General features: G+C 44.5%; 1 protein-coding gene across 6 annotated transcripts in view; it reads right to left on the reverse strand.

The window, feature by feature from the left end:
• PCSK5 (proprotein convertase subtilisin/kexin type 5) overlaps positions 1-12,419 on the reverse strand; it is a 257,528-nt gene extending 245,109 nt beyond the window's left edge. For all 6 annotated transcript variants that reach the window (XR_012626955.1, XR_012626956.1, XM_074855002.1 and 3 more), the window contains exon 1: positions 11,764-12,419. Coding sequence is in view for 4 of the 6 variants with exons in the window: in XM_074855002.1 (XP_074711103.1) it covers positions 11,764-11,961 (198 nt within the window). In the remaining 2 variants the exon portion in view is untranslated. The remainder of the gene's footprint in view (positions 1-11,763) is intronic.
• Between the last annotated feature and the right edge of the window lie 670 nt (positions 12,420-13,089).

Raw genomic sequence — 13,089 nt, forward strand, 5'->3', positions numbered from 1 at the left:
TTTGTCAGTTGGCCATGATCATCATGCACTGGTCTAAGAATTATCAGGAGGAGTCCATTCACTGACAATGGATATTTAAACTTCTGTGAGCTGAAGCAAAGGTATAATTTGATCACACAGGCATACAGGAGTAATGACAGTAATGCAGAGATGGGCATGTGTCAAGAGTGTCAGGGAAATCCCAGATATTGTCATACATGTCCTCTCTGGAAATGACCTTGTATTTCAAATAGGTTTGAGTAAAATCCTACTAAAGTTGTGCTTTCGACCCAAGGAATGGGAATGATTTGGCTTACAATGGAGCAAAAGGGAATCTTTCAAGAGGAAAACTAAGAACAATATCATAGTTAATACTGTCATGCTAGTTAGGGCTAGAGCTCTTGTGTGGCAGTGATGGGACACATCTGGGTCAGACTTTCTGATACAATTGGGATATTCACCAATGCATTTCTAAAAACTGCAACTGAATACTTTGTTGACCTAAATTTCAGAGACTGTCTTTGAGGTCCAGTGAGAGAAGCGGTTTTTAAAAGCAGGAAAAGCTAACCTGAGCTGTAAGACCACTGCTCAGGTATCTGCATTGGCTTCACTCCATTCCCAATTGGTAAAACTACTGCTCCTCATGCAGGACAGGGCTTGGCAGCTCAAGAAAAAGCAGAGCTTATTCTGCAGTCCATTCCTACAGAGAAGCGGCACTACTGATTTCCAAGAGGGGTAGGGAAACTTCCTCAGCCTAAAGCCCATTGCTGTTCATTCATTCTTGGCTCACTGGAGTCCAGCATATTCACAAAGCATTGATTTTTTTTTTTTTCCAAAGTTTAGCATTTGATTGATTTGCTTCAGTTCAGCTTAGATGGGTTACTCATGATACGATACTTCAAGAACAAATATTCTGCAGTCCAGAATGTGGAAGGTATATGGGTGAAATAGCTGAATAAAAACACTCAGAAAATTAAAGTAATTGAAAGCAACAGGAGCAGTGGCATGAAATCTCTCACTTAAAAAACAGTTTTCACATTTCGGGATAACTGGGTGACAAATGTGATAGCAATTTTTAAAAGGAGATCTGAAGCACTATGAACTTGCAAATCACTACTAGGCAAATGAGTAGAAACTAAGAAATAAGATAATTAATGGACACTTGGATAAAAAAATGACCACTTTGGAAGTAGTTAAAACAGAGGAAAAATCTGCCTTACAGATTTAGTAGTGTTCTCAGAAGAGGTCAAGCATACAGATAAAGATGGGTAGATAGACATACTCTGGTTGGACTTCCAGAAGTCTTTTGACAATGTTCTCCACCACCAGCTTTTAAGAATTTAAGAAGTCACGGCATAAGGTCTTTGCAGAAGCAAGCAATCAGTTAAAAGACTGAAAATAAAGCTTAGGAGTAATTAGTTATTAATTATTAATTAATTAATGTTTATTAAAAAGCAATTAGATTCTGACAGTGGGCAGTGGTCCCTGCTGGAGTTCTGCTGAGGTCCATGGTAGAACTTCTTCTCGAACCTACACTATTTCATAAAAAAAAAATTACATGAAAACAGGAGTGAGCAATAAGGTGTAGATGTCAGCTACTGTTATCACAGATATAAAGACTATGGCTGACTGTGCATGAGCTGCAGAAGGACCCTGCAAAACTAAGTGACGACAGTAAAATGGCAAATGAAATCCAATGCAGACAAATGTAGATGAACTGATGTACAAACCCAACATCACACTAAAATGAACTATTTTGAGCTGCCCAGTACCACTGAGGAGTGATGATCTCAGGGTCATGGTAGACTAATGCCTGGCAACAGCTCAGTAGAAGTCCCAACAGCAAATGACATACTAGACATGATCGATAGAAGTATGGAGAATAAAGCAACTAACATGGCACTGTAAGAATAATCCAAGGTTTTGCCAGACTTTAAGTACTGTGTGCAGTTCTAGTCACCTCTATTCAAAGAAAACATAGTAGAGCTGGAAAAATTTTCAAGCGGGAGAAGAAGGATGGACAAAGATATGGTACACCCTCCATATGGGGAATAGCTAAGTAAGCTAAGACTCTTCAGTGTAGATACAACACAATTTAGGGGAAAATATTAGAATCTAAAAAATCATGTATGGCATAAGAACGGACAGAGATCAACTTTCACTGTCTCTTTCAGTAGCCATCAAACAAAGCTAGTAAGTAACAAGCAAGAAAGGTGGTTCTTCATGCAGTGAAGCAGCACACTTTTAAAATTCTTGCCAAAGGATATTGTGTATGCTCAAAGTTTACTTTTATTTGAAAGACTGGACAAGTGTCTAAACAAAAAACATCAAGAATTTCTAAGTACACAGAAACCATATCCAGCTCAGTCTCCTGAGCTGAAAACAACTGAAGGGAGTGTAGGGAGAAGCACTGGACGCTTGTTTTGTTCATCTTCTTCCACAGACCGTAACTTAACACCACTGCCATAGTCAGGCAGGCTGGATAGATCTTCTAACTGACCCAGAATGGCCTTGCATCCTTATGGGTCTATTTGAATAAAGGCTGTTCACAAGAAACAAAAATGTTATAGGAACTACTTCTCTACACCCTAGAAGTCATACTACTGGCTTTAGAGGTGCGACACAGGGTGCATTTTCTTTCCTGTTTGTTTTTAAGACCTCAGGTTACTGTGTTAATAAGCTCTACAAAGAAAAGCTCAATAAAAGCAAAAAAAAATGTTCTCTAGATTTATCCAGAGGGGAGGCTACATGCTACCATTGATTGGTAGGAGAATATTATCCAATTCTAGGCTTGAATTTCAGCCACACAGCACTACTCAGTAACATCTTCACTACCCACTAAGCACCCTTGCACAAAACCTGGTGGTTTTATTCCAGCTTGAACACAAATGAGTAAGAGAAAAGATTTAATTGTGACTTGTAACTTCCCTGTAATTTCAGTTTGGCCCTGAAAAACAAACATAAATGAGGCCTATTCCCTGCTGCCACAAAAACATCTCTATTTTAAGCTGATAACTTATGCAAATTAAAAACTGTATCTATCTCCAAGTACTACTTCATTAACAGTCTCCTTCAAATTCCTGAATTTGGGCACAAAACTAAACTATGGGATAGTAGATCAAAACTATGTTAGTAACATTGATATATCTATTTATTACAGCAGGCCAGCAAATGACTACCTGCCACAGTTCCTTTAGAAACTGTTTTGGTCAATACTTCAACTAGTGACCTGACTACTGGCATTGGAAAGACACCTATTAAACACAATACACATGAAGAAGCAGAGAGGATCTGCAAGCACGTTGAGGGGCACGAACAGAATTCAAAACAAACTGAAACTGTAAAATGAGGTCCGGAAAAACAAGGCAAGATTCAGCAAAGGCATATGCAAAGTACTAAATCTAATCAATAATAATCTACTGGACAAATTCAGGCTGGAAAACAATGGGCTAGGAATTTGGCAGAATCAATCTGTGAACCATAGCAGATCACAAGTTGAACTAAGTCAACAATGTCATAACAGCCACGGGACAGACAAATACAATAATGAGCTACATAAATAGAAGTGCTGTGCTGAAGACAACTAAAGGAATCCTTACGCTGTACTCAGCTGTAATGCTCTAGCAGCTCCTTGCTCAAGAAGATGAGCATCACTTAGAAAGACCAGAGTCAAACAGCAAAACTTGATCAGTGAAAGCCTGACCTGTGTGAAACAAAGGAAAGGACTGGGCTTAGATGAAAAAGGATGAAAGTGGGTGGCAGGAAGAATGGAATGCTACAACTTTTCTGATGCTGATTTGTTCATAAAGAAACAAGAAATGCTGGTTTTGAACTGCAGGAAGACAGGTACAACTTAGACTTCACTGGGGCAAAGAGGATAATGAGACACTAGAATCGACCATGACCAGGCACTGTGGAGCATCCTTACTGAAAACCTTTGAAAACTGATTAAATATCTGTCAGGAAAGATGAGGGCACAGCTGATCCTCCTCAAGGGCATTGCAATGGATAAACTAATCTATAGAGATATACCCCCTACCCTTCACTTCTACAACTGTCAGCCATTCTCAGCCAGAGGTCACATCATACCAGACATGACCACTGTCATACAAGAGGTATGACACACTACTGATTTACTCAATATGTTTTACAGATTTCTTCTGGTTCTTCCATTTTAATCTAGCCTGGTCCACTTCTTATGTATTTTGTCTGAGAAGAGCAGTCCCACAAACATTGCCATTTGTAAACTGGGCTTGCAACTAATTGTTATTCTTAAAAGTATAATTTAGCATGTGTTTGCCTAAGGGCTTTAAATAAAAAATCATCACATAATTTGTAGTTTGACTATGCTGTTAAATGAGATTCTCACATTCTCTCATTTTGTGACAACATACAAGGACTATTAGGTTGCCTCTATCACCAGAACCCATTTGGCACACTCTTTTCTTCATCCTACTCCTAATGAAAGCTCACATTTAGTAGTAGTAAGCTCTGCTCTCTCTCCCTCCTCACTCTCATTTTTAACTGCACAGACACAGAACTACTGCTAAGTATGAAGTAATTAGCCATGGCATACGCTTTGTATTATCCAATATGTGCTGATTTTCTGGTTTTGTGGCATATGAACATTTGCAAGAATATTGTTTCAGTGCTTACATTTTCCAAAGATCTTTCTACCTGGTGGTTATTCTCTACCAGTCCCTAAACGTACTTTTTTCTGCCAGCAATAGAGAAAATTCAATTTTCCTTGATGTATCTGTGTAACCCCACTACATCTGCATGTGAACACAGTTTAGAGTACAGCTAGCTTTGATTCTTTTAATACTGTAGTGCTGGTACTTGCATCTTTAAAACTCAGGACTTCATTACATTTACCCCAGGTATTACATTTTAGTAAGAGTATACCCTGTGTCAATGCTGTGACCACACAGGCTATTAAGGGGCACGTGCCTTTTATTAACTGTCTGTATTATTATTATGGGGTAGCTGAACTTCTTTGCACACAGGCCTACTATCCTGCTTTTTTAAGTCATCCATGTAAGGTGGTGGAGATTATGGTAGCAAACTTCTTCCTTTGCTGAAGACAAAGTTACTTTAGGGTCTTTATCTTAAAATAAGCTCTCTTTTCTCTTAACTGAATGATTTTTTTCTAGTCTTTCAATTTCAGCTACTTAGTTTGCAAAACTTCCTTTTGCCTCCCATCAGGAATAGATTTGGAAAATGGAAAACAGCCATTCCTCCCATTCTTTCTGATCAATTGATCTTGTTACACAACATCTTCTCTGTGCCATCACTGGGACTTCAGGTTTGAAATGAACTAATATTTATTAACTCTTTCTGTGATTTGCTGGCTTTAAATCTCTAAACTCCCAATAAAAACAAACAAACCAGCCAACAAAAAACCCCACAACCTTTTGGCAAATCACATCAGCATTTACAGTACCTAAAAAAATCAAATCTGTATATCTAACAGTGACTCCTGGGTCACACCTCAAGCTTAGAACACTTACGTGTCTTTTGGTTAACACTGTGTATTCCTCGCAGGAAGAAAATTGGAGGGAAAGGGTAGTCTGTCACTTGCCAAGGATGGGGAGTAGGCCACTAGACCCTGGAGGAGATCAGGAAAGAAGTACTGGAAGAATACAATTAGGAGAGGAAAGATATGATCTGGAAAAGTGCTGACCCATCCTCAGCCCCTGCCTAGAAGAAAGAAAGAAAAAGAAACAGTAGGATCTAAAGTTTACTCCTATACTAATTAATGAAGCATTTCTCTCCCTTGTTGCAGCCACAGATAAGATACCTTTATCTCTTCCATTCTTACATCACCTTTGGGGTATCAGCTGTTTGTTTCTCCTGCTCTCCTGCACCTTCAAGAAAAGTCCCCTGCCTGAATGAGAAACTCCTGGCACCTGATGACAGCAATCTGAAACTGATGAGGCACCACTTTCTAGAAAAGCACAAACATAGAAAACCTTCCTTATTTTGAAGCCCACAAATTTCAAATTAAAATAAAAACTCATGTGCCCAGAGTCAGTTACTGAACATTCTCCTCTTTTATGTATATAAACGAAGATGTAAGGGGAAAAAGCTTAAGTGAGTAGCACAAAAGCCTTCAGCAGTAGAACCTGCAGTAGCATTCCCAACTTCTCAGATGCTTCATAAGTCAGCCGGTGTTCCTTTCTCCAGTCTGTTGAGAATATTTTAGCACCAAATCACAAATTTATATCCAGTGAGAATCTGTGTTTAGAAGAAACAAGGAAATTCATGGGAATCAAGATGACCTATTAGTATACCTTAATTTTCATGGCTGTATCAAAAGAAAGCTTTCTTTTTCCACTGTATAGTAAGGAACCCCCACACTATCAACACTGTCATAATATTTATGCCAATTGTACGAAATGCTACACAGACTATATGTTTAATCCTCAGCAGCTGCCAACAGTGAAAGAAACTTTCCCAAAAGACAGATACTTTGCTCTTAGAGAAAGATCTGCTTAGTACAGCCACTGAAAGATAGAAGCGATAGCACAGAGCTGCTGGGGGATGCATTATACCCCAAATTGCTCCATCCAGTGTGTAACTTAGAAAAAGGCCTTGGCTGCTTTGCATTATACTACCTTATCACAGTCCCAGAGGGCTTGCTAGTCCAGACCATTTTATTAAAAGACTCAGGCCAAAAGAATAGAAGCAATTCTTTAACATGAGACAAGGATTTGTTTGCTGGAGGAACTACTAATTGCACTTCAAGGGTAGGCCAGAAATGTCTGCAGTACATGGGAAAAGAAAAAAAAAAAAAAAGTCAACTCTATGCATTTAAGTCTTGACATTACATGTTTGTGCTATTTTAAAGCACAATGAAACACAGGACACCTTGGGCCAATTCTTTTGTACATTGATGCTTCACTGCATTTACTTCATCACCTCTAATGCAGCTGTGGCTATGTCACAGAAATTACATTACCAGTAACCAAGTACTCAAGTCTAAAGTTATGGACAGGCCTTTAGCAGGCCTTAAATATAGGTCTATTAATTTGAGTGTCAGCTCAGGTGGGCCCTACTGTCCAAATCAGAAGCTCCAAACTGGTGGCACTAACTGCAGCAATCAAAATCACTGACTTCGCAAAGGATATCCTGCCCACTTGTGTCAGTCAGTAAGGGGATCTGCTGCCTCTGTTTCTGTGATACGTAACCTTCGTTCAGTCCTGTGGGGAAAAGAGTTTCCTAACAGAAGCTAATAGTCGATACAATGATAGGTCTAAGTTGCTGCTCTATGATTTTCCAAGCCATAGGTGAAGAAAATTAATGACAATCCTACTAGATTCACTGCAAGAATTCAAGTAACTTGAAGAACAAGCTTCTGTGTCTACTGTCAACTTCACATTGGTAACAGGAAGGAAACACAGGGTAAATGAACAGTATGTTGGAGCAATTTGTAGGAAACAAGAACCAGAACATATAACCTGGAAAAACACAGAGTAAAAGAAGACTCTTTCTCTGTTGCATTGTGTCCCCTAAAAAATTAATGGAAAACTCTTTTCAATAAGCAGAGAAGCTAAAGCTTCAAACTGCTGTAACAAGAGATGGAGACACAGAAGTTTGAGAGCAACAGGAGTTTACCAGAAGCTCTGAGATAAAGGAGTTCTTAATTGCTCACCAGTAGGTGATCTCAAGGCCTCTTTTAACATCCCTTTCTGTCATCTGATTCATCCATCATTCTGGTAGGCTTGGTAGATTTCCTGTCATCACCATGGCAATGAAAATGGACTTAAGAGGTTATTTCAAGACTCAACTGGATATTCTTCAGATCACGAGCACCAAAAAATGGGAAAGCTAAATTCCACCTGTTACCAGGAATGCACCAAATAACAAAAACTGGGAGAAGGGATGTTGTCTGATGTTTACAGTTTACAACCTTCCTGGGTCTACCATCTTGTCTCCACTGATCAACTTCATGTATCTTTCAATGCCATTTTTCCACAAACACAACCCAAATATTGCCTACACTTAACTGTTTTACTCCTAACCTACCCTAAACTCTCCCTATTTCATAGCACCTTGCATCTCCACTCATGCAAAATTAACAGGGTGGCTGGTAAGAGTAAGGCCTTCAGAACCCCTCTGTTTTCCACTATTCCCTTCAGCTCTAATCATGCAATTAACTGTTGCCAAAATACTCCTGGGTTTGCAACTTTGCAACTGCACCTACTTGACTTTCATTTTTTGTACACAGTTTCACCACCTCTTATCTTGAATATTTTAATTCCATTATTTTTCTGGGTCATTTGTACAGAGTCAGTTCTTTGGGCCAGTAGTGGGATTTGGATTTAGCTTTTTGCACTTTCTTCTTAAAGGTGAGCTCAGAAATTTAATTTAACCAAAAATATTATACTTAATGCACTACATTAAGTTTTTTTGATCTATTTCAGATTATTTTTGGATGTGTATTTTTTTAGAGATTTGTAATTACCTTCTTCAAGCAGAAGTAAACAGCTTAGCTCTTACTGATGCAGCTTTAATTATAATATTTCCGCTTACCAAGAAGAGATGTTATCTGCAAAACCAAAGTTTAATTGCCTGGCCATAGCCACTACAATATGCAGACATTAAGCACGTGAAGTCCTGCCTCTAACAGAATTCTGCTTACAGGATATCTCTTTCAGTGTTTTCATAGTATATTCAACTAAGAGAATGTCTTTCAACATCTCACACTAAATACAGATTTTTAAATCGCTTGCAATTGTCTCTCAACAATAAACAGTAGATTCTTACCCCATTCTCATATTCTTTTGCAATTCCTGTTCTGTGTCAAGTATCTTCCTGCTTTTCCAAATCTATGCAGAAAGCCCATTACAGGCAAATCTAACTCATCAGTCCAGACCATTCGACTTCCTTTCTCTAAAAATTAACACCTTACTCCTTTTACCCATCTTTATCAAGTGATACAGTCTACAAAGAATGATCGATAAGCTTCACAGAAAATGATGCATATGTTTTTGTATTTTTAAGAAATAGAGTCACAGAATTATTGTACATGGGCTTCGAGCAATATATACATGTTAAACTATGTATGGTCAGATAACAGCCATCTGTATTATTTTATGGACTCTGAATTCTCAAATTATAAATTCTACCTAGCAGCCAGGTCAGACTGATGAAAGTTGTATAAGCATTAGCTGTGAATAAGAGAACAGACATTAGACTGACCACCAACATACTTCTGAATGTGCTGTCACAGAAATACCATTTGGGGATGATTTTGCAAGAAAGTATCAGAAACTTAACACTCACTGGCCATAGTAAAAAGATACCCATGAAAGGGAATTCTGCATAAGAATTTTTGCAAATGCACAATGCTTCTTAGGGCATGTAGCTGTAACAGTAGAGTGCTGAGCTCTACATTGGCACAGCACAATGACATCTAGCATCTAGTTACTTCAACCCAAAGTACATACAGGAAGCTCTCTGGAATTTCTTCACATACACCCACTGCCTGCTTCTTGTTCTTAAAGGCTGGTTATAGCCAGAAGATGAGGAATCACCCATCAGTCTAGTTCACATTATTACTGAAGTTTTATTTCTCCTGTACCCATCATTTAACATTCTTATATTCATCTTCTACTTGCACTCTCCCTATAACTAAATAATGGTATTGGCTCCTTCACATATGCTCTCTTTTCATCTGCATACCCAGTAATGTATCTTCCAGTTTTTCATTATTTATAGTCCCTATTTTCTCTCATTCCCATCTGTGTACCTGATCAGTAATGTATCTATTATTAATATCTCATAGGTGTATACATGGCATTTTCACTGACACATAAGAAGCAATAGTAGCTTACTACATTCTTTCCTTAATTCATCATGATGTTTGGATGTTCAAGGTATAAAAAAGGAGGCTCTGAGTTAGCCAGCTGGCTTGACAAAAGACAAAAGGGGAAGAAGTGCATCCTCCAACCAACTAAATGTTGCTCATTTTGGTGCTGTGAAGGCCCAGATATGAACACAGAGAAAGACCTTGAGCAAAGGAGGTGTGCAAGACAAAAAAGAAAAGCATCGATGCAAAAAACTTTGTGCTTGAGTTCCTAAATGGCAGTTTCAAGGTGGGGGTTCAATTTTGACATGGAAGCTTCCTCCCAAATTTCTGTGCCTCCAACTGGGAATAACATTGCCTACCTGTCCAAGTGCTCCAAAAGTACTGTTTTACTGCATCTTTACACACCCTCTTTGGTGCTACTCAGTGTCATTTTCCAGCCTTTCTTATGTCAATTATTTATCCTAATAGACTGCACACCTGTCTTATTCAGGCTTGCAATGATTGGGAAAGGTTGAGATGCACACTTCAAACTTTTGAGTCAGTGATGCAGTAAGTGGTAACTTACTCTACAACACAAATTGTGTTGTGTAGATCTTTGATCTGTTTGATGCAGAAGGCCTGTTGTGCAAATGCAGCTACAGTGTTGTGAATCTCATGTATAAGATGAAGCTTTCTGTACCTGTAAATGCTCATTTCTAAACCTTCAATTCATACAGTATAAACTATTGTCTAGAAAGACTGTGCTTGGATGTTCGTACCCAAGCGTGCAACGGAATTATTTTTTAAGCACTCACCTTGCTTAATCCTACACAGGCAACTCATATTCTGACGATAATTGTAAGGAAAGCCAAGGATACTGGGCACAAACTCAGAAAAAAATTATGTTAGGACACTTTAAACAGTAACCGTGCCTAGCTGTAGCAGGGGTGGGGGTATTTTTCAGCGTGATGGGATCCAGCGAGAACCAGGTGTTTCCTCACTTGCAGTTCCTGGACCTGGCTGGATCCAAGAATCTTCTCGCGGGGTGATCTCCGGATCTCGCCAGTCCAGGTGTTTTCCAGCGAAACATCTGTGGGCTCCGCTGCGCCCAGGTGCTGCCCGACCGGCCGGGCGCGGGCCGGGGCAGCTCTGCCTACAGCGCCGGCATCCAAGAGCCGACCTCTTCTCTCCCCTCCTTTCACAAGAGACCCGGCGGAAAGCGAGCGGGCTGCGGGACAGCAGTGCGGGCCGCGGCGGCGGGCGAGCGGGCCGGCCGGCTCCCACCCTGGGGCAGCCCCGGCCCCCTCGGCCGCGCTCCCCTTCCCCGCGGGACCGCGGAGGCCGCCGCACGCCGGCCAGCCGCCCCGGGGCAACGAGGCCACCCCTGTCACCTTCTCCTTTCGCCCGCCCCTCCAGAAGGGGGGTCGGGACACCCCCCGCGGCGGGCCGGCGACCGCAGCTGCCACGTCCTGGCTGCCGGGGCGACGGGCGCTCGCCGCAGGACGAGTTCCTCTTGCATTGGCGTTTTTGCCTTTGCAAGGGGGGCAGGAAGCTGCTCGCCGCGGAGCGCAAAGTTCAGCCGCCGCGGAGGCAGCGCGGCGGCGGGTAGAGCCCCGCGGAGTCCCTCGCGCCCCGCCCCCCGCCCCCCCCCAGCGGCTCGGCGGCGTGCGTCCCGCTCCGCACCTGGCTGCGGAGGGGGTCCCGCAGCCGCGGCCCCGACCCCTCCGGCGGGGCCCCAGCGTACCTGTCCCCGCGCATCCCCTCCGCCGGCCCGCGGCGGGAGGCCGGGGTGGGGGGCGGGGGGGCTGCGCTTTGCAGGCCGCCCCGCGGCGGCGGGGCCCGCGGCGGGGCCGGGGTCGTACGGCGGCCGCGGAGCCGCCCGTCCCTTGCCCTTGCCCCTGCCCCGGCAGCGGCGCAGGGCGGCGGCAGCGGACCCTGCCCGCCGGCCGCGCCGCCGACGCCCGCTTCGAAGTAGTTGTAAGGAGCGTTACCTGTCCTATATTGACGTATCCGTACTTGCTAGCTATCCTGTTGGCCTCCGGGAGCCCCCCAGCTATCCGCACAGCCCAGTGGTTGGTGTACAGGCGCGTCCTGCAGGCGGGCAGCAGGAACCCCAGCACCAGGGTGAGCCGACAGAGAAGGTCCCCGCCGCCTCCGCCTCCCCAGCAGCAGCGGCGCTTCCAGCCCATCTTCTCCTCCTCCGCACACAACCCCCACAAAACTTCTCTTTCCTTCTTCCGAGGTTCTTCTCCTCACCTCCGGGCGGCACCGGCGGCGCGTCCTCCGAAGTTACCCCGAGGAGGAAACTAGGAAGAGCTTGGAGTAGTGCATTGAACCACCCGGGTGTTAAATGATGAGGGGTTGGGAATAATGGCTATGATCGGTGATTACTGTTGTCCCCTCCTCCCGCCGCTCTTCGGGGATTAAGTAACTTGCTTGGAAAGCTTCTCTCACAGTTTCTGAGCGCCAGCTTCTCGCTCTGTCCCCAGCTGCATGGGAAGTCGTCTCTCCACGGGGAGGAGGGCTCCTTCTCCCTTCTTTCCGCGCTTCCCTCCTTTCTGACTTCCTTCTCCCTGCCAGCAATTTTCTGCCTCCTCTCCCGCGTCTGGCTTTTCCTCGCCTTCCCTCTCTCCCTCCTGCCCGGAGTCCCGGAGCAGCGCGGCGGCGGCGGCAGGCGGTGTGTGAGTGTTAGCAGCTGAGCGCCTCAGTTCACTCCGGCTCAGCCACCTCCCTCTCCTCTCCCCTCCCTCCCCCCTACTCCTCCTCCTCCGCCCGCCCTCGCTTGCTCCCGCCCGGCGGCGCCGAGGGCCAGGGGAAATGGCAGCCGCGCTGGCCCCGCGCTCCGCCGCCTCCCGCGCTCCCGGGCCCGCGGCGACCACCGGCCCCTGCCGCCGCCCCCGAGGGCTGCCCCCTCACCCGGCCGAGCTGGGAGGCCGCCGCCCCGCTGGCGGGGCTGCGGGAACCGCGGCGCAGTGCGAGGCCTGCGGCAAGGCCCGGTGCCCGGCACCGGCTGCGGGCCCCCAGTCCTGCCCCCGCGGGCGCGGAGGGGCCCTGGGGGAGCCCCGTCCGCCCCGCTCGGCCAGGCCCGCCCTGCCGGCCCCGGGGAAGCGGGCCGGGGGACCGGGCGGGACACAAGCAGCCCCAGAGCTGCCTCACTGGCATTCGCCGGCTCTGCCTCACGGGGGTCTGCGGGCCGGTATTTTATAAACGTTGGTCAGCGTCATTTAACGTTGAACTGGCCTCCAAAGCCCGGTGGTGGTCACCACGCTCAGAAAGAAGAGCGAGCAGCGGCTGCTTCAGCTGAGAAGCGGTGGTCA

Source organism: Strix uralensis, chromosome Z (assembly GCF_047716275.1).
Source record: "Strix uralensis isolate ZFMK-TIS-50842 chromosome Z, bStrUra1, whole genome shotgun sequence".
Taxonomy (NCBI): domain Eukaryota; kingdom Metazoa; phylum Chordata; class Aves; order Strigiformes; family Strigidae; genus Strix; species Strix uralensis.